Source organism: Homarus americanus, unplaced genomic scaffold (assembly GCF_018991925.1).
Source record: "Homarus americanus isolate GMGI-L3 unplaced genomic scaffold, GMGI_Hamer_2.0 scaffold4060, whole genome shotgun sequence".
Lineage (NCBI taxonomy): Eukaryota > Metazoa > Arthropoda > Malacostraca > Decapoda > Nephropidae > Homarus > Homarus americanus.
In genome coordinates this window covers 9,410,717-9,433,026 of record NW_024746161.1, presented here as the reverse complement: position 1 = coordinate 9,433,026, position 22,310 = coordinate 9,410,717, and the positions used below count along the sequence as shown (strand labels likewise).

Here is a 22,310-nt window from a genome sequence, read left to right as displayed (position 1 = left end):
GTGTCTCCGTAGGTGTGAGCGTGTACTAAAGAGCACGGCAGTTTCATTCATTTAAAATACACTGTTAGGTAAAATGTAATCTATCCTATAATATTTTGTTAATTAAAATGTAAAGGGGATACTCATAAAACGTTTTGTGTCGGCTCACGTCTATTGACTAGGATAAAAACCTTGTTGAGTAAAGAGTAAAAGTTGTTCTCATTATTCACGTTCTTGAAAAATTCGCTTCCAGAAAGAAAAATTCTAAATTTCAATCGAATTTCATATAAACTTCATGAAGATTCGCATTTTAAATGCCAAGAAACGAATTTTCACGAATTTGGATATTCATAACTTTTCTCTTAGTAAGATAATGTATTACTGCACTTCAACAACTAAGGTCTTTAAGCAGGTAGCTAGATTATTAAATCCATTAGTCATTAAAAATTAAAGACACAAAGCTCGTTCAGTCATTTAAAAATGAAAATAAGATATCTATGGTGGCAGCCTAACTAAACGTGAGAATTAGCGGGAAAAGAGTTAAAATGGCTGTCACTGTCACCACTAACTGGTACAAATAACCCTCAAACAACAGCAACAATAGATTTTAAAAGGCCCTCGGGGTATCCTTTGAACTACCTAATTAACATAATAATTATTCTCATTAACTATGACAAATCTGGTTTTAGGGATCAATTGTATGACAGATCTAGTGTCAGGTGAACCGGTATCCCGCTGTCATGTACAGTATACGGTTCATTTTTTTTTTCAAATATAAGACGAAAGTAAGTCTCTGTACTCATTTGCAGATTTTTTTATAAGTAAATTATTTTTATATACGCTTGCTGTTTGTGAGCATATTATAAAACACGGGGAATCAGTTTATTGTAGGGGATCTCTTAATAATTCTAGTTACCTTTATAACAGATCTAGTATTAAGGATCAGTGTTATTCACGTTAGTTGTATTAATCAGTTGTTATCCTCGTTAGGTTTGTAACAAAGTGCCGTTGTTGTTTTTTCATGACCGTAAACCATAAAACCATACAGAATTTATTGTTAGTATTGACTGCAATCATAATCGTTATATAAAACTATATGTACAATAAAAACATTACTTATTGTTGTTATTATGTTATATTGCGCTTCAACAACTACATGTAGTCTTTAAGTTCCAAAAAGTTTAATCATTACAATTGTTCATCAACAACTAAAGAGTACAAGATATAACTCTTTTGCAAACTGGAAATAAACAATTGTCGATTGGCAGGTATTATACATCTTTACTGTTAAGTAGTAATTTATTTTTTCATTTGCAATATTTTCGATTCACCTAATTGAATTTTAATGTATATTTGTATTCGATAATGTGCTGTTATTACTTATAAGCATTAAAAAAAATCATTTTTTTTTAATTCCCGTCAAGACGCTGGTGACAGGCTGGTCAGTGTCGTTTGTTCCGGCAGTGAGGTGACAGACGCAACTTACCGGGTGGAAAAAATTAAATTCTTTGTGTATTTTAGAAGAAATCAGTATTATTACCTACAGAATGTTGTGTCTAAGTGATTCTTTACGAAAACTTACCTTAAGTCGATATGAAAAGATATTGAAACACGTTAATGCGTATTATTACGAACCAAATTAGGGAGGAGCAGTTGGTGTGTCGTGATGTTAACAGTAAAAGGGCATTTATTGACTTTATTATTCCGTGCGGTGAACCCAGAGTGATGTGCTATCGGGGGTGTTGTTCCTGTGTGATGAAAAAAGCTCTTTAAATGTTGTAGCTTAAAAAGATGAACAAGGAAAAATGTATTTAGCTAAATAGTTAATGATTGGACACTTCCCCCTCGAACTAGTATGGCGGCGGCGGCAACAAACCTTGAAAAGAACTTAAGACAAACTTTGGAAAGACTATACTGGTTCCACTGCACCACGCCCATTATGATTCACGCCTGTGTTATCTTGTGAAATTTTTTCCCATCTGATCATATTTTAGTGAGTTTTGAATATAATACGTACTAAAGTGCTTGGTGAACTTAGGATTATAGTGAAGTGTACTAGTCTGATAGTCGTATAATTTGTGTGTGTGTGTGCATTTAGTGAGCAGCAGAATTACGGAAATTTATTATGTGAATTTACCCTCTCGGTTATTATCCACTTGTGATGGAGGTGGTACTAGAAAAAAGTTGTTGCAATTGACGAGATGTAAACCTCTGGTAAACCCCAAAATTCTTCCAACCCAACTGTGTGTGATACTGCAATAAAACCGAAAATACCTTAACGCAAAGAATTAAGAACATGGTGGTCCTCTGCAATATCCTCGCTCTCCTGATAGTAAGTACCAATTACAATTTCCTTATGTTTGGGTTAATAATCGTCCATTGGCTGTCTGCAGGTTTCCAATTTTTAACATTACAGACACAAAGATTATAAAAGAAACAAACATACGACTTTATATCACTTCTTGTGCAAATCAATTTTAACCTGGAGTATCTCACAAATTTCTAGGCGTAAATTTTTGCACCCGCCCTGTTGCTAGTTACTTCTCTCCTGTCTTCCTCCTCTTGGCAACGTGACAACCAAATGACTTTCAAATATTGTCATGTGACTTGGTTAACCAGTCATTTTGATGTAGCATTCCACCTCGCAATTTCGAATTTTGAAGGCTTGTGATGGCGTGTGATAAATGTTGTTCCTTTTTTTTTATAACTAGTTGAGCAATCCAAATATTACAAGATCACGGTGTCCTACCAACATCAAGCCTGTGTCCTATGTGTGGAAGCTGTACTCTTAAGAAAAGACAGAAAATCTTTTGTCTGTAGCCATAAGCATGCCAGGTCGCCCAGCTGCATCCTCCTCCACAGTAGCTCCAAAAAATGATTAGGTTATTTTTTTGGTGTTTTATGGTGTGTTTTACTCGAACCAGACTGCGATTTTGATACATATTAGCAACAAGAAATTTGAACCAACAAATTTTGGCATTGTTATAGTTTCAGTAATGCTGGACCCTTAGGAATTTAACTATTAGAATCAGTAGTTTAGACAATTCTAAGACACCTTTTTTATAGAGTTTCCGTCGGAAATTTATATTTTTCGAATATCTTAACCGATAAAATTACCAGCAATATTACTTGTTGAAGGTAGGCAGGGCTTTGAAGTAAAGGGAAAATGTGGGGCAAAATACAAAGAATTACACCAGTACAAGAAACTGAAAAGATCTAATATCCAAGAAGGTAATTTGATAATAATAATAATGACATTTAAACAAAATAAGGGTGAAGATTGGTCCACCTGATGCTCTTTCATTGAGGTTGTGAACAGTTCCGCTGTTTCCCTTATCTTTGGTCGCAACATGGTGAATAGATTTCATGTTGATGCTCTTCTGATGTTAAAGTGACGAAAGTAGTGACGTTGACTCTGCACCAGATTTTGCTTCAATGTACAATTGATGACTCACTTTTTGTGCCGTAGTCAAAACCATATTGTTATAAACTCCCAAATGTCTCCTTAAATTATCTGCAAAAAGAAAAAATAATAATAAAGAAAATTAAAATAATTACAGATACAGTATTTAAAATTAGGTAAATTTTATTGGCACATGGCAATGTTGCCAACCGTAGGGTAATTCAACCTATTTTCTTGGCCTGTAGGACCTACGGTAATTTTACTAAAAGAGGGTAAAACGTCGGGTAAATCAGTACCAGTAACCAATCATATATATATATATATATATATATATATATATATATATATATATATATATATATATATATATATATACTTCTGAGGCATAAGCTAATGAAGAGGAAAGTAGGATAATTTCATTGCCTGTAGAGGAGCCTCGAGAGGTTGGCAACACTGGCGCATGACGTAGTGTGGCGGCCTTGGGGGGGGGGGGTGGCCTGGGTGGGACCTCAGTGAGCAGCTGGCCGTCGTGGTGTGGGGGACTGTGACAATGCCTGATAAATGCTACGTAACTGGATGCATATCAAATTACAGACACCATGATAAAAGTTTGATATTTCATCGATTTCCAAAGGATGAAAAACTGAGAGAAAAATGGGTTTTATTGTGCAGGCCGCAAAATTACATTAATCCTGATACTGCAAGGATATGCAATCATCATTTTAAACTGAGTGACTACGAGAGAACCTTAAAATATGAACTTCTTCAGCTGCCAACACCCAAGAATCAAATAAGACTGAAGAGAGGCACCCTACCCACACTTATGTTACCAGCTTCTGAAGGTAAGTCTCGTTATAGTATGTGATTTTATTGGTTAAGTTAGTTATTTTATCTAACCGTGTAGCAGTAATAAGGTGTGTAGTAAGTGGGGAAACTTATGTAAGGTGAAGCAGTGACGGAAGGGCAACACTTGAGCCTTTGGCAGGTTTAAATTTAAATTCCCTAAGGTGTAACGTTCAGCTAGGAAACCGGATGTGGAGACAAGTACCTATTTGTTGCTTGAAAGTGTTGTATAGCCTAGTCATCTGTAATATATCTGGTGGCCTTAATGGTATATTGAAAACATCAAGACATATACTGTACATGTATTCACTGATGTACTGTATTAACTTGGGGGGAAAGAGAATGATAAAAACTATAATCATTAATAATTTTTATTGATTCGTGTTGTGTTAGTAAATATTTCGTTGTGAGAAATAGTGAAACGTAGCTCCGTCCAAGCGAACTGATGAAATGAGAGACATATTCACTGGTTAAATTTGTGTTTCCCTTTACTCAACATATGTCATCTCCATATTATTTACATAGGTATTCTTTTATTTTTATGAAATATGTTCGTAAAACTTTATTTTACAACATTGTCTTCCCCAAAATCTTCCTCTGTATGCATAGTGTGTGGAGGTATTTGGGGCTAATGTCTTAAAGCTTAGAGTCCCTAAAGTCTATGGGTAGAATGCGCCGTGTTGGCTAGCTCTCCAAGCTTGGTACGCCTGCAACACTGGAACGACCGCCAATCACCATGCGTGGCGCACACCACCACCATGACCAATGTTGACGTTTCTCGACCACTGAGTGCTAGCAACACGTACATTTTCCACCAATAAACGCACTCCGTCATCTTCTCGGGCCAGCTGGCGTCAGCCCATGCTTGGATTATTGAATAATTTCATAAGCTTAATACACTTTGAAGGGTAATGGTGATATTAGTAACAATGATGCCCAAGGAACCTCCCAGGGTAGGAATGTGAAGAAAAGTGATGAGTGGCTAAAACTAATCGGAATTCAGGGCAAGCATACAAAAGTAAGAATACAATATAAACAGGTAGTTGCAACTTTGCAAATGCAATCGATGAAGCCTGCATTGATGGGTGCTTTGAAAAAGTTACCAGGCCTGTTATTGAGCATCTGTTTGAGGAATTTTAGAACATCGGTAACTATGATAAGCAAAACGCTTACATTCAGAAATTTGTGTGGAAATTCGAGGTGAAAAGGCATCGTTAGCCTTCCAACCCTGATGTTCCTGGCCCTGCACGTACGTTCAACTTGAACTACTCGGCAATATATGAGAATACCTCGTATTCTGTGTGCAGACGGGTTTCTATCCATTTTTGGATTAAAAGGCGCCGTGTGGAGAACGCTGTATGGCAAATGAGTGACGCGGGTGTTTATGTCAGTGACAAGTATAGTAAGAAAGTTTAAGCTAATAAGCTTGTAGGGGTGCAGGCTGATCGTGTGCGTGAACACATCAGACTTTTCCACGCAACTACAGCTGGACCAAATCAACTTACACAAAGAGTCCCATTTAAGTGTCAGTCGGCCCTATGACCCGTACTTGCAATGGATGACAACTTAGCACCCAGGTGAACCCGTTGTTAAGGCTAAATACTATCGTACAGTGTTCAGTCTGGAGTTCAACGTCTCTTTCCAGCCACACGTGACAAGCTGCCCACGCCTCTCAGTGCTGCATCTAATTCCGGAAACGGCAACTTGAAGCAAGAGCTGGCGGCGCCGGCAAACTTCAATGGCCAAAACTGTACTACCATCCCTGACATGAAGCAAAACAGGCCAATGAAGTGTGCCGGTTACCAGGTTACCAGCTTACCGACACACACTGGCGTCCCCACATGGAGGGAGACTGGCAGTTCAGTAGCCTCTGGGCTATCATGGTGAGTGGATTTGTCTAAGTGGTTGCTCTGTGGTGCATCCCTCCGCCCCCCTTTTTCTCCTAATTTTTTGTGGGTTTAGGCTTGCAATGGGCAAGAACACGCATCTTTCAAGTGAGACTATTGGTCAGATTATAGGCTTACATAAGTTAGGACATCCTACAAGGGAAATTGTGAGGGCTACAGGAGCTAGTGAGCGTTCAATTAGGAACTGGGTGAAACGTTTTCGTGATGGCGGCGGGGTGCAGATGCCGGTCCACAAGCTTCACCCTGGGAAGGCTAGGAAAACTTCCCCACGTGTTCTAAATATTATCAAGAGGCAGATTGAAGCAAATCCTCATTTGTCTGCACGAGAATTGAAGGTAAATAACCAACAAGTGCTTGGAAATGTGTCTGTGAGGACTGTGAGCAGAATCCTGAATCGACTGAGGTACAGAAGCCGCCGCCCACGCCGCAAGCCCAATCTCACCTCTCTACAGAGGAAGCGTAGGGTCGCTTTTGCTAAGAAGTATGGACTTTTGAACAGGGCTTTGTGGCAACGAATGTTGTGGCGTGATGAGGCGACCTTCACCGTGACTTCGAACCGTGGCCAAAACGTCTATCTGAAGAAAGGCAGTGACCCACTTGATCTTCGCTACACATATGGTACCGTAAAACACCCTGACTGTTTAACGGTATGGGGTTGTTTTAGTTATTTTGGCACTGGAAATCTTGTTTTCTTGCCAAAGAACCAATATATTAACAAATATAATTATTTGGAACATCTTTGTGACCACTTGTCTCCCTCTTTTCAACCGTGTCGCGCAAACTTGTTCATGCAGGGCGGTACCCCATGCCATACGGCCAAATCAGTGGTACAGTGGTTGCGTAATTGTCAAGTGAAGATCTTCCATGATTGGCCAGGGAACTCCCCTGACTTAAACCCCATAGAGAACTTGTGGACGATGATTAAGCGGGTTCTGCAGTACAAGGACACCAGCTCCCTGCTACGGTTCGAGGCGGCAATACGTGAGGCTTGGGACAACATACCTCAAGAGAAACTTCAAAACCTCTGTGCTTCAGTACCAAAACGACTTCAGGAGACACTTAGGTGTCGGGGAAGGACTACACATTATTATATTGATGGTGAGTAGATCGCATAATTTGTTAAAAAAATATTTTTTTATGTTTGTGGTCGGTGGGATGGGGGGCGGGTTCGGCAAACTTCAAGGGCGAGTACTATGTGAGCGCAAGAAACTTGCAACCAAAGTTCAGCTGTTAATGAGAGATTATTCACATAATGTGGATGGCGATGTGATGTTTTGTTGTAGGGTGATGTGCTGTGAGGTTATGTGGCAGGGTGATGTGTTATTATGTGGTAGGTTGATGTGTTGTAGGGACAGTAGGGTGATGTGTTATTGTAGTGTTTTGTGGAAGGATGGTGTTGTGTAATAGGAACAATATCAATTCTTACAGTTAATGCATCCTCATTCACCTGGAGGTTACGAACTGATGAAAGAGGTCGCAAAAGACTAGTGCAAGAAAGTGATGTAGCATGCGGTCCCGATGCCCAGGAGATGGAAGGAGAGGAGCAAGAGGAACCTGCTTTGGGTACCGAAGATCTGGAGGACATAACAAGAGGAAGGGCTGCTCTCCTTGAAGAAAAAAATGAGCGGGAGTGGATCGCCGTATGTAAGCAGGTATGTATATATAGATATAAATATATACCGACCGCGAAAAGTCGTGCGACTTTCGGCCCTCTATAACAAGGGGTGAGTGTCGCAAGAATTATTGCGTTCATCCGCCTCTAAAATTACCCAGTCGACATCCGACAGTACTTGGCAACTCTCCCGGGTTGGTGTGTCATAGAAACCACAGCAAAACCAGACGAGTTGCCGCCGTCCTGAGTGGATCTGTGTCAGATTTTCCAAGCGCCCCCTTGTGTGGATTACCAGTGTACTGTGTTTATGCGCCATTTTTTCAGTGATTGTGTTCAGGATGCCTGGGACTAATCTTACAAGAGAGGAGAAGGTTAGAATCCTCACTTTAATTGAAGAAAAGGTGCCTGTGAATGAAATTGTTAGACGTACTGGACGAAACAAAGCCACCATCCACCGGCTCAAGGCCGTTGCACGTGACCTGCCTCCTGCCTCTCTTCCACCAGCCAAACCTCGGTCTGGACGTCCACGCAAGACTAGTAAGACTACAGATGCCCTTCTGCGACGAGAAGTGCTTAAAACTCCACACATTACAGCAGCTGAGTTGCAAAGGAACCACCCTGGCGTCCTGGGAAACGTGGCACAGCGTACCATTCAGCATCGCCTGCAAAAAGAACTGCAATTGCCATGTCGTCGCCCCGCAAAAAAACCACTTCTCACGGACAAAATGAGGAAGACTCGTCTTGCTTCTACCCGCAAATATCAACATTGGACACCAGAGCAGCGGGCAAAGGTAATGTGGAGTGACGACAGTACAGTTCAGTGTGTAAAGATGAGTGGGAACAGGGTACGACGACCAGTGACGGCCAGCATATATATATATATATATATATATATATATATATATATATATATATATATATATATATATATATATATATATATATGTAAGGTAAGCTTACTAAATGTAAATCAATGGGACAATTGGCGAAGACTCGGTACTCGCGACATAAAGGCAGTCTGGGTCTGTAGCTGGAAGCTATAAGGATTAATATGGAAAGACAGATGTCCACAGCTCAGGACAGGCATGCTTGATGATGGAGCTTTCGGCCTTAAAGGTTCCCAACCTTCAGAGGCTTTGGGCGGTTATCAACAATACTGGTAGTTATCGAAAAGTTAATTCGGATCACCTGAAGAATGTCTTCCTCTTCCAGCTGAGCTAATCTAACCCAAGCCCCCCAGGTAACGTTGTTAAGATAATTAATCATTTGGTGAAGTAAGCGGGGTGGGGAAGCGTCTTCTAATTCGTTAACTCCTTTTGGAGCTGTCATAAGAGGTTCTGGATACGTTAGCGTATGTCAAAATCGACAATTCAACAAGGAAGACGACCCTTATGTTGCGAGTTTATGGGGCCTAGATTGACTGGAGCTCCAGCTGGAGAAAGACAGTAGCATTTTGACCCTTACGGCATAGCGTCATAAGGGCCACCGACAGTAACATATGTTCCCATGCGGCAAAATGAACGTCGCCTTGGTTCTCATTCATTTAATGTATTGATGTACAGTAGTTGATAGTGAGGGAAGTGCAGACTTATCTGTTATTAGAGCAACCGTGACAAGAGTAAGTGTTAGGACTAGATGGTAGGGGCATACTTAAGTGTTGTAATAGATATAGGTGTTACGAGAGAGAGGAAAATTGCAGGCGAGGGCGTTAGGTGGGTGTGGGATAGGGGAGATGGGAAGAGAACAACAGGAAAGTAATCAAACGTGGGAGAGGGAAGAGTGAGAGAAAACTTAGTTGCAGGGAAAGGGAAGCGGCCAGATACAAAGAACCGAAATAGGGAGAGATGCACTAAGGCAGAGAGAGAGAGAGAGAGAGAGAGAGAGAGAGAGAGAGAGAGAGAGAGAGAGAGAGAGAGAGAGACTAACACATCCAGATAAGAGGCAAGACGCGATCACATATTCATTAAAACAACCACACAAGCAGGCGAACTATTTAGACAAATGCAATCCGAGCTGCAAATCGCGTAGACTAGCTGGATGGAAGGTAGGGGAGAGGGGGGGTTAAAAACATATAAACAGAATATGGGACATAGATGGTCAACGAAAGAGAGGTAAAAGACTTGACTGAAGACAACGAAGCAAATGTAAAGCGTCATGCCTGCCAACTTTTTCGGGTTATATTATTGTTATTTATTACCATTACTACTTTTCTGACTAATTATCAAACCCAAGTCACGCACTCTGGTGGATGTTCTGAAGCCCCGTAAACCCATCATCATTCTGGTATCTTTTATCAAATACCCGTTACCTAAAAGACCTCCTGAGTAAAGTTTGTCGATATGGCAACATTGGTCTCCCGAGCCAGGCTTCAGGTGAGTCAGTGAACGATACGTCTTACAATTCTTCGATCGCTTTTCAACATGCCGGTATTTATTTATTTATTTTTTTATTTGTTCTGGTTTTACTTACGTGTTTTACTTTAGTGATACCGTTCGAAGTTTAATTATTGGCTATCGGCATGTTCTTGTGTTATAATTATGTAAACTGGCGATGGAATGCGTGATCGCTGAAGGAGGAAGTTCACCGCCTCTGAGAGAGCACACCAACATAGTCCTGGTCGTATTGAGTGCCAGTGTCTCATAGTGTGAGGTGTAACTCACATGGAACTGTATCTTGCCACAAATTAACCACAGCAAAACCTCCCTCAATTGTCATCTGTGATTTGGTATCTAGCTGTATGTTTTCCACTTCAATTCGTACCTCACACACACACCCTATCTCGGAGTTCTCACCAATCTCATTTCCGTGGCGAATGAGTTTAGCTCTTATGTGTGGCGGCAGAGAAGCGAGAGTCGTGCGTGGTGACGTGTTCTGGAGCAGCTCCCGCAGGGAATTTACGCCTCTGGACACTTGTACCATAAGGTATAAAAATTATTCATCCTTCGAGGCCTTTTTTTTCTAAAATTTTCCGATTCTTTGTCACCAGTGCATAAGAGTGCGAGTCATTTACGATATAGTGATCAGTTCTCTAAATAATTCTCTCAGCCATGCTTGAAAATACCGCCCTCTTTATCTTTGTAGGTTCTTAGAAACGAACGTAGAAAGTTTCGTATGAGAATATGCTTCAAGAACTTCGCAGCAGACCTGATGGATATTTTAGCGTTTGGGCCTCACCGGGTGCCGAGTCCAGCGTGGTGTATGCTCGATATAGGCCCACTCAATCCTTAGGGAAGGCTTAAGGGAGGGAGGGTCGTGAAGGGGCAAGGGGAGGAGAGCGAGAGAATGGGAAACGGGAAATATGATCTAACTTGGCAGATTCGATTGAACCATCTTTCACACACTTGATGTATAAACACAGGCCGTCGTGATTGTCCCGGGAAGTTTACACTGGGAAAAACATATTACCGAAATCTGTTGAATACTTTACTGAATCCGGCGAATGTGAAGCAGGAGGGGCGTCGTCGGGTGGTGGGGTGAGTGGGTGGGGGGAGAGACGGGAGGAGATGAAGGGGATGATCAATATAGACGTCAGTTAGACTTGTCTGACCTTTATAACACCCTATAATACAGCGAGAGTCATGGCGTCTCATAGAGGATTTTCGACGTAACTCGCCGTTACATATGGTCGAGAGTTCTCGTGTAGTCTGGTTATGGCGGTAAATATTCAGTGTTTATCACGTTGGATACGCCCTTTCTGTACCCTGCTAAGGGTTTTCATCGTACGTAAATGCAATTACCTTTTCGCCCTTAGAGGCTGTGCATCATAGAGTTCGGAACAGTAAGCCTTATTAGAAGACAGTGACCCTTAAGGATTCTGTGTAAGTAGGAAAATGGTTCACAGATTCAGCTCTAACATTCCACCCTTATGGTTTAGGTTATAAGAACAGATATTGTATACCTCGCAGTTGTGTAAGTCCCTGTTGCTGCCGTATATATCTATAAATTTGAGTTTGTATTAATTGAAGGGACTGTTAATTTACTCACTAAGCAAGAAGCAGTTGATATGTCATTATCCAGAGAGGGACAAGTTTAGGGTAAAATACTCTGTTTTTAAGGTGAAGCGAGCAGAGGCAGCGCAGTGTAGTTAAATGCCAGCTCGCCCGGGTTACTAGGTTCTCAGGCGTATTCCTGTGTATTTTTCTTCCCTTATTGTTTTCTCTTTCGCTATGTGTTTTTAGTTTCTCTTTCATAACACTTGCACAACATGTCACTGTTCCTCACCTGGTTTACCATTTAGTCTTGTCACGTAAACAAATAAAATAACAGGCATCTAGAATATGAGTGACGAACTTGCCACCCCCTCGATTTTTTTTTCATCAAACGTTTTTCCTGGTCTTGAAGTTTTCACCTGTAAAGGAGAGTTCGTCGAACGCACACTCCTTCCTGCTGTAAATTTAACTCCCAGTCAATTTCACTCCCGGTAATTTCACCAACATTAAAAAAATATATTTAAATAATTTATTAAACACATTAAAAAAAATATTAGAAACACTTCTAAAAAAAATCAAGAATTAAAATATGTTTTAGTGTTCTATAAGTGCTGAACGGGTGCTTGCCAGAGGTGGATAAGCCACTCGTTTCAATGAATAATTATAATAGTAATGGTAATAAATTTAACATAAATATAGTTTGATTTAAGTAGTTAAAAATTAATGATTTAATCTAAGTAGTTTTGAAATCTTAAAGCAAGCATTTAAATTTTAAACATTTTAAAAATCCAGAAGATAGCACCACCAGAGGTGAGGCCCAGTTGACCCGTGCAGTTGTCCAACTGCTGCTGCCAGGTGAGGTTTGATCATAACTCATTCGTATACCCTTGTTACCATGCCTCACGTCATTACCAGCACCCGGGGAAGAGAGAAACTTGTAGATGATATGAATTACATATACGGAGCACAGAAAAGAAATGCCTATGGATCTAAGACTTATTGGAAATGTGAAGTGAAGTGTTGCAAAGCTCGAATCCACACCTTGACGCAGGATGAGGATTACGGCATAATTAAACGTGTCGGTGATCATCATCATAGTTCTTCTGTTGCAAAACCCAAAGTTCGTAAACAATTAGCTGACTTGAAGGTTGCAGCAATCTCTTCCCAGGAATGCCCTCGTTCACTTATTGCTGCTACTAGTGCAAACTTGGATGAAAATGAAATGGCAGAGCTACCATCCACTTCATGTTTAAGTCGGAATATAAGGAAATGGCGTCAAGGAAAAGTGAGTGCCCCTCCAATTCCCCAGAATCTGTCTGGCTATAAAATTTCTGTTGAATAGATTCCTTTATACTGGCGAACTTTTCCTGCAGTTTGATAGTGGTGAAAATGATGTAGTTAATCCTCACATTACGCGGTCCCGCATTCCGCGTTTCACCGTTACCGCGGTGCCTTGCCAGAACCTAACATTCTCACATTACGCGGTCGCGAACGCCATTACGCGGAGTGTCCGGCGCGACGCTATTTTTAGATTTACCCCACGCGCCACCCACCCGCCCGCCTGCCTGCCTCTCCCTCCTCCTCCCTCCGCTTGGGCAAGCGGCGCGGTAAGGTTGCGCAGTGTGTGTCTTTGTTGCGTTATCAGTGACGTCATATGACGTATCAGACCTGTGATTGGCCATGCATCCCTACCCCCCTCTGCTGCTAGCTGTAATTGGCTTAAAGTATTATGACGTGTCCACCCGAGGGAGGGAGGGAGGGAGGAGAGACGACGCTTGACCTAGCTGCGGCAGTTTCATCCCTCAAGGCCACTCCGTGTAAACGCACATCCATTGTTCCGTAAAATGGCTTCCGCCGGACCACCACCCCCAGAGAAAAACCTTTCCTTACCTGGACCCAGCGGCACTAAACCAAAGAAGACACGACGTTCCTTAAGCTACGAGGTGAAGTATACCATCATCCAAGAGTTGGAGAAAGGAACAAGGCAGGTTGATTTGGCACGCCAGCATGGCGTGAACGAATCTACGATCCGGACTATAAAGAAGGATTCAGCCAAGATAAAGGAGCACATGAAGATCACAAAGTCTACAGGTGCTTCTATGATCAAGTATTTTCACAACCAGGTGCTTCTCAAGACAGAAACAATTACTTGTGAGGTACTTGGTGCGTCAGGCGCGACGGAACATGGCGGTCGACACGCGCTCTGTGAAGGACTACGCACGTGAACTGTACATGGCAGTGGCACGAAAGATGGGAACTTCAGAGCCCAAACCCTTTACTGCTTCCTCTGGGTGGTTACAGAGGTTTAAGATCCGGAACAAGATCACCAATATAAACATTGGTGGTGAAGAAGCGAGTGCTGATCGTGCTGCGGCTCGGGAATTTCCTCCGTTTTTACGTGAGATTATGGAGGAAGGACAGTACAGTGACGACCAGGTGTTTAACATGGACGAATCTGGTCTTTTCTGGAAAAAACTACCTTCCAAGTCCTTCGTTGTGAAGAATGCCAGCAGGATTCGGGGCCGGAAAATGCAGAAGGAACGCATCACCGTCCTGTTTACCACCAATGCCTCCGGTACCTGTAAGCTCAAGTTATCGGTGATCCACACAGCCCGCAAGCCGCACGCCTACAAGAGCATGGACATGACCAAGCTAAATGTCCACTGGCTGACAGCACGTAAGGCATGGATGTTCTCTACACTGTCCCTCTCCTGGTTTGATGACTGTTTTGTTCCCGATGTAAAGAAATTCTGTGAGCAACAGAATGTCCCATTTAATATTTTGTTGCTGCTGGACAACGCACCAGGACACTCGCCCCTACTGTTAGATCGTCACCCCAACGTAAAAGTGGTCTTCCTTCCTCCCAACACTACGTCTTTAATCCAGCCCATGGACCAGGAGCTGATTTGCAATGTGAAAGCTGCATTCTCAACAAAAAAATTCCAGCTCCTGAACGACTACACCAACACCAGGGAAGAGTTGCGTGACCTGAGTGACACCACCACCGATAGCAAGAGCGACGAAGATGAGGAACAACGGTTAGAACAGCAAAAAATACTCTTCAAACAATTCTGGAGAGTATTTAACATCAAGAAAGCTGTGGACATCTTGGTGGAGTCATGGGATCAGCTGTCTATTGCTACAATTCGTCACGCATGGAGACATGTGTTGCATGGAATACCAGGTGAGAGGAGGAGTCAATCTGTGACTGGTGAGGTTCAGACTGTTGCAGTAGCAGTGGACCTTGCCAGAGAAGCTGCGCAGACTGTTACAGTTCCAGGCTTCTCCGAGACCACCAACGACGACATCCTGGAGGTGATCAGAAATCCTGAAGTGACTGCCGACGAGATGTTGGAAGAAGAACACGTCAGTGAAGAGGAGGAAGAAGGTGCGGCAGTCTCCGAAGAACACAATTTAAGTCATAGTGATATTAAGGGTGCCATGGAGTGTGCAGAGAAGATGAAGTCCTTCCTTTCCCGCGACAATGACGATGACCGCTATGAAGTCTTCCATAACCGGCTGGTGCAGGCTATGGAGCCGTACATCAAGGTGTATCACGACAACATCAACGCCAGCCGTCAGCAAAGCATAACAGATTTCTTCACCCGCAACCCACCACAGCCAGCCCAAGCCAGTGATAGTGACAGTGAAGTTGACTTTGAGGGATTTGTCAGGGAAGCCCTGACAACTGTAAGTGACCTAGTAATGGTGATTCACCCGAGGGCCAGTAATCTGCCCTCTGCCTCGGAACCAGCCTCCATCCCCGTATGCCGACCCATCTCTTCTACTACCGTAAGTGTTCCACCTAACTTTTAGTTTCTCTAAGGTAACCTTCATTTTTCCTATGTTAACCTTTATCTTTCCTAACCTAACCTCTTCTATATTACTTGTTTTTTCATACCATCATAAAGTTAAGATAAAATTTTTACTGCAACATAGTTATGTGTCGTCAAAAAGTGGAGTTTGGGGATCGGCCTGGACTCCATTTCAATAATCCCATATGTTATGTTGTTCACTTTACGCGTTCCTCACTTTCCGCGGGACCCTCCGGGTTACATTAACCGCGTAATGTGAGACCCAACTTGTAAATAGATTACTTGTGTTTGCAACGGATAAGGGTCTGGGTGACTCAGTGCATGTAAAATATTGGGCAGGTGATGAAATTTTTAAATGCTGTCCAAATATATTTTATCAGTTGTACATCCTTCTTGTACAGGTTGGGAAATTCAGTGTTCCAAGATTATTTGCACTTCCGAACAAGACACAAGAAACGTACACTCGACTATTCACAAAACTACTAGACCTAAACGCAATGTTTTAAATGTTAGTGAAATTACCGGGAGTCAAATTACCGGGAATGATATAACTGGGAGTCAAATTACCGGGAGTCAAATTACCGGGAATGAAATAACTGGGAGTCAAATTACCGGCCACCGGTGAATTCCTATATAAATAATCATTATAAAAATGTATTATGCACTTTTTATATTTCTGTATCAACAGTCTCATAGTACATCCTTACACAATCATTTCGCAACCAGGTTCATCAAAATACATCGACAAAAAACAAAGTTACACATGGGAACAGGTGTAAAACAAACTTAAAACGTGATTATTTACAAACGGGGTCTTCGTGCGTTCGTCACTTCGATTCTAGACGCCTCCTTATGACAGGTACTCAGCGCTTCCCTCACTATCACTCTGCTACAGCAATACATCACATGAATTAGAATCAAGGCGCCTACTCATTTTGACTCGAAGGAATATTGTTATTATTGCTGGCCTCTACAACAGTGGTAGAAGGCGTAAAATACTGCGGTCACTTATGAAAATATCGTGAGTAAATTTTAGCCTCTCTATGTAGGAGAAATAAGAATGGAAATTGGATTTATCGTCTCTGGTGCCGGTGATTCTTAAATTTGGCCCCTAGACTCTCCTCACACAACGTTGGTAATGGATTTATGCTCGTCGTTCCCGTTGATAATAAAATGTCGCCCTTGTGAACTTACAATATTAGGATCAAAAGATAATTTATGCATTAATGATTAATTCACGTTAGGAAGACGCCAAATGAAGCCTTTATATGTTTAAATCATAAGGCTAAAAGTCACGTGCACGCTGGTAGCATAGCGCGTCGCCTAAAGGTGATAGGCGAATATAGTCCTTACATGACTGCGAGGTACGGACTAAAGTCAAGTGAATTTTTAATGCTGAGGACTAGGGAGGTTATTGTAAGGTATGTCTGTTGGAGTAGAATTATAAGGGCGATAATGTCCTGTTGTAGTATGAAGTTGCTGGTTATGACAATTAAACGATGGTCCTTGTGTCCTCATGGGTTAAGAGCCAAAGTGGTAACTGTTATCGTTGCCGAGTGTGACCGGATGATCCAACGGCGTGCGGGAGCCACAGATTGTTGATTTGATGATGACTTACAGAGTTTGATTTTTCATTTCCTAACGCATTTAAAGCAAACTATTTTAACACCATTGTTTTTTTTTAAATAACTTAATCTTCACAACGGAGGAAGGAAGAACAACAACAACGTGCGTCTTTTGTGAAATTTTCCTGCAGTCTTTGTTAGAGTCGTTTCGTTTCTCGTCAAGGCAGCACCTACCAAATGCCATATCTGTTGTTTTTGATGCCGAAAAATAATGTTGACGTATTTCTATGTCGTTTTATATTGTCTGGAATGACATAAAAGCTCTTCTTGATAAATATTTAAGTCCCGACTCCCTCACTCCCCCTCTCTACACTCGCTTGCGGTCCGGCTATGCGCATCCCGTTCTTCATTTGTTTCACCGGCTGCCGGGGTCCCCTGGCTTCTCTATCCTTTGGGTAATCATCTACTAAATTGTTGATAATATGAAAAATATTCTGTGAATGTATTGGCAGGAATTCTACATACATTCACGGTCATCATCATTATACTCCATACTCCAGTGCACAGAAGCCTACATCCTGCACATGCGCTATCAATACAGTAGATGTACGTGGGATGTCGCACATAGGTTAAAAATTGACCAACAGCTCATCTACGTTGCTGTATTTCAGGTCATATGCATTACTGTCAGTGTTGTCATCTGTGAAATGGAATGCATATTGATTCAAAACAATTCACTGACGTAGCAGAATATTTGTACACGATTTATGGGACTACTAGAACATTATAATTGATGAACTGTCATAGTACAGCATTCTACATAATTAACGGTTGTAGCTAAACATTATATATAGCGATTAATGGTCTTCACTGAACATTATAAAGAGTTCATGGACGTAACAGAAGGGTTCATGGACGTAACAGAACATACACGGTTCATATCACATTAATATGTATTAATATTTATCTTAATGCAGCCACAACACTCGTCGATAACATACGTGTAGACATTAACATGTGTACTCCACTGTAAAAATAAACAAGCACACGTACACACTTACGATGTGAAGGTGGCAGATATTGTACTAATCTCTTGACTGAAGCTCGGATAACTAAACTTCCCGTTGGAGTTCGGTGTCATTCCCTGTTCTAATTGAAAGTTCGATGTACGTTGCTATTCGATAAAGAGATTCGGATTGCATGCTTGACCGGTGAAGTTCCTTCCATCTTGCGTTCGAAGGTCCTGTTCGCGTCGACTGTATTCTGTCTAGGATCTTCTGTTAACATAATTTTCTTGCCATGTTATGAAAATTTGCAAGGATAATTTGGATTTAAATTCAATGTCTTGGTTTTAACATAACTTTGGCATGACATATTAGGTCACTGTATTGACAATAATAAGATCATAAATATTTTATTTTATTAACCTTACGTACATTATCTAGTGTACCGAGCGCCACCATGGCTAAAATGTAGTTTAGCATACCACTGGTCTTTCCCTGGGCTTCAACTATCTGGAGAGTAACCAAGAGATACCACATGCAAACGGCAATAAGGTCGAAATTCCTACAGAGTAGAGGGGTACTGCCGACCGCGCCGTCAACTCGCCAGAAAAATTGCAGTTTCAGTAACATGGGGTACTGTCTCCCACAGCATGGCGTGGGGGCTGCTGGTTAATTTTTATTTTATTTTTTATTTATTTATTTATTTATTTATTTATTTATTTATTTGCTGCTGGTCAATTAGGTAGCGCGATGCATGACGTCAAGCGCCCGGCTGCCTCTGAGAGCACCCAGCACACGGTTTTTCAGCCAATGGTGTATAGGCCCACTGGCAAGTGGACACGTCCTGTTGCCTACCAACCGCTGCCTTGCGGATTAACCTTAGTAGGTATAAGGCTACGGGAGTAAGCCCCGAACGAAAAAAAATCTGCGGTGGAGCCCAGCATCAGGCAGACATGCTCACAGAGCTCCAACAGGGTCCCGATGGTGGTATAGGCAGAAGAGGTGACCACCATGGGAACCCAACGACTACACCGGCGGATGAAGGCAATGGATAATGGACAGGCTACGAAGGCGAAACCCAACAAACTGGTTTATCGGCAGTCCATTGCAACTTTCCCTCTCCCCAGTCATTGCAACACTTGCACTACTGGGTCAGGAAAAGGGAGAGCCAAGATGTGTGGTTGCAGGCTGCACTCCTGCCTCACCACATAAATCAACTCGCTTGCAGCCATCATCCAGCTCATCAAACTACTCATCATCAATCCCCTAATCTCCCAAAAGTCCTATGGCGACGGGGACAGGCAGAGATGACTGCCGGGAGTCTAGTCACAACTCTGCACATGGGCGGCACAGATAAGATAGTCGTATATGCACTGGGATCTAGGCAGCAGTGCAATCCGGTTCCTGTCTGTGAGACTGAGCAGTCCTTTTGAGGAGCCACTGCTCACCCCACATAGGGAGGGGGCTAGAAAAGGTGCCCTGAACATAGCCTGTCTAATGAATCAACCTGACTGGGCAACCGCACCCAGTAAGGTCATCCTTATGCGATCAAAAACACAATCATAAACACAGATCCAAACAAAAACAAACTATACAACCTCTTATGATCGCTGCATGGAATGTCAGAACCCTTCTGGATACTGGGACTGAATCACTTAGGCCATGCCTTTTTCACCAGTGCATACGCCCCAATGCTGGATGCAGGGGATGACATCAAGGAGGCCTTTTATGCGGACTTCGGCAGAGTGCTAACCTCTGTCCCCAGGGAAGAAATGGTGTGCTTCTTGGCGACTTCAATGCCAGAGTTGGCAGACATGCTGACATTTGGCAGGGAATCATTGGGATAAATGGACTAGGCAAGTGTAATCCTATAGGTCTACTCAGTAAGTGTGCTGCACACAACCTCACTATCACCAATACCTTGTTTAGGCAGGCCGACAAATTCAAGGGTTCGTGGCAACACCCACAATCCAAACACCCATCTCATTGACTACATCATTGTCAGAGAAAGAGATCGCAGAGATGTCCTCATCACCTGAGCTATGCGTGTCTCAGACCACTGCAACACATCATTGGCTCGTCAGAGCCAAGCTCTCACTTGACCTTGCCCCAAAATGGCGAGGGCAACAAACCTCCGGAAGATGTTTTAACACTAAGCATCTGGAGGATCTAGGGTAGCACATGCTTTCAGAGAGCAGCTCGAACATGGGCTGATAAACAACCCAACAACAAACAAACCAAATCCCAGTGCCAATTGGGGTATTCTCGACACTGTAATGAGAAAAACCTGCAGAGACCCTCGGCCAGATCGAAATAATAAGCCAGGACTGGTTTGATGAAAATGACCCAGAAAGCAATGTACTCGTCAATGGTAAATTTGCTGCTTTAACTGACTAGCAGAACAACCCTCAGTCTCGGACCAAAGCTGATACCTTCCGCAAGAAAGCGGCGGCCTAGTGCAAACTTCGCAATCTAAAGAATGACTAGTTTAAAAATAAAGCATGTGAAATACAAAAATTTGCAGATCAATATAAGATGCGCGAATTTTTCAATTCCACTAAAACATTTTATGGACCAATCACTCGTGACACAGCCCCATCTGGTCATCCGACGGTAACTCCTTAATTAAAGTTGAAGAATGCACCTTTCAGCGCTGGAAAGAGCACTACCCTTCGCTGCTCCATCGAAACACTGATAAGGATGTCCTGACTATCCAGCAGGTCTCTTAGCATCCAGAGTTACCCGTTTCGGCTATCATCCATCCCTAGATGAGGTAGCTACTGCCCTCAAACAGATAAAAAATAACAAAGCCTAAACGCCTGATGGAATTCCAACCGAGGTGTACAAAGCAGGATGACCACTGCTTACCATCCGTCTCCACTCTCTCCTGGAGAATGTATGGGAAAAGGAGGAAATCCCCCAAGCTCTTAAAGACGCCTCCATCGTCAATATTTATAAGAACAAGGGAGGCCGATCAGACTGGCAACTATCGCTGAATCTCGCTGCTGTCTGTAGCTGGCAAGATTATCGCCCGAGTCCTCCTAAACAGACTTCTTCCTGAGGCGGAAAACTTCCTCCAAGAATCTCAATGTGGCTTTATACCATCACGTGACAGTACTGACATGATCTTTACTGCCCGCCAGATACAGGAAAAGTGTCGAGAACAGTGTCGTGACCTGTAAATGGCCTTCATCGATCTAACTAAGGCTTTCGACTCGGTCAACAGGGAAGCCCTCTGGCTGACCCTCAGCTGTTTTGGCTGCCAACCAAAATTCATCTCCATTGTGAGGCCACTCCATGTTGGCATGAACGGCAGTGTCCTGCACAATGGCACCCAGTCTGAGTTCTTACCCATTCAAATGGGGGTAAAACTAGGATGTGTGCTGACACCAACTGTCTTTTCCATTTTCTTGGCTGCCGTCCTTACTTGTGCCAGTGCCAATTTAACCGGCGGGGTGGACATCCAGTACCAGATGATGGGTCTATTCAACATAAGACGACTACAAGCAGGAAGAAAGGTGTCAGCGGCTTTTATTACTGAACTTCAGTGTGCAGATGACTTCACCATTGTCACTCACATTGGACGCGACCTACAGGAGATCCTGAACACCTGCGCAGATGCTTATGCACACTTCGGGCTTGAGGTGATTGTACGTGAGACTTAGATTCTCTTTCAGCCTGCCCCTGGTTCAACCACACTTTCACCATCCATCCAGATTAATCGTACTACCCTTTCTAATGTTACCCACTTTCAGTATCTTGGCTCCCACCTGTCCACTACCGCAGACATCAATGAAGAGATTCAACATCGGATCAGATGTGCATATCAAGCCTTTGGCAGATTCCATACCCGTGTCTTCAGCTGTAGCACAAAGTTGCACGTATATTGAACAATGGTCCTCCCCACCCTGCTATATGGCAGCGAGACATGAGTCACATACAGGAGGCACCTCAAGGCACTCGAAAACTTTCATCAACGTAGTCTACGTTCCATCCTCCGAGTTCGTTGGGAAGACAAGAGACCAAATGCCAGTATTTTCGCTGACACCAACTGTATAAAGCATCGAGGCTACCACTATCCATGAACAACTATGTTGGAATTGCCATGTTACCTGCATGGACGACAGTGGACTGCCAAAGCAGCTACTTTACACTCACCTAACGAATAGTAAACAACACTGGCAGGCAACTGAAAGTTATAAGGATAGTCCTAATACAAACCTGAAAAACTGCCAAATTGACCCCATCTTCTG

The 22,310-nt window shown here is 42.6% G+C and overlaps 1 protein-coding gene across 1 annotated transcript in view; it reads left to right on the top strand.

Annotated features, from left to right (window-relative positions):
• Positions 1-3,908: 3,908 nt before the first annotated feature.
• Positions 3,909-22,310, top strand: part of LOC121878935 — a 74,615-nt gene continuing 56,213 nt past the window's right edge. The window contains exons 1-2 of the mRNA XM_042385368.1: positions 3,909-4,224; positions 7,561-7,784. Coding sequence (XP_042241302.1) covers positions 3,933-4,224; positions 7,561-7,784 — 516 coding nt within the window. The 5' untranslated portion in view covers positions 3,909-3,932. The remainder of the gene's footprint in view (positions 4,225-7,560; positions 7,785-22,310) is intronic.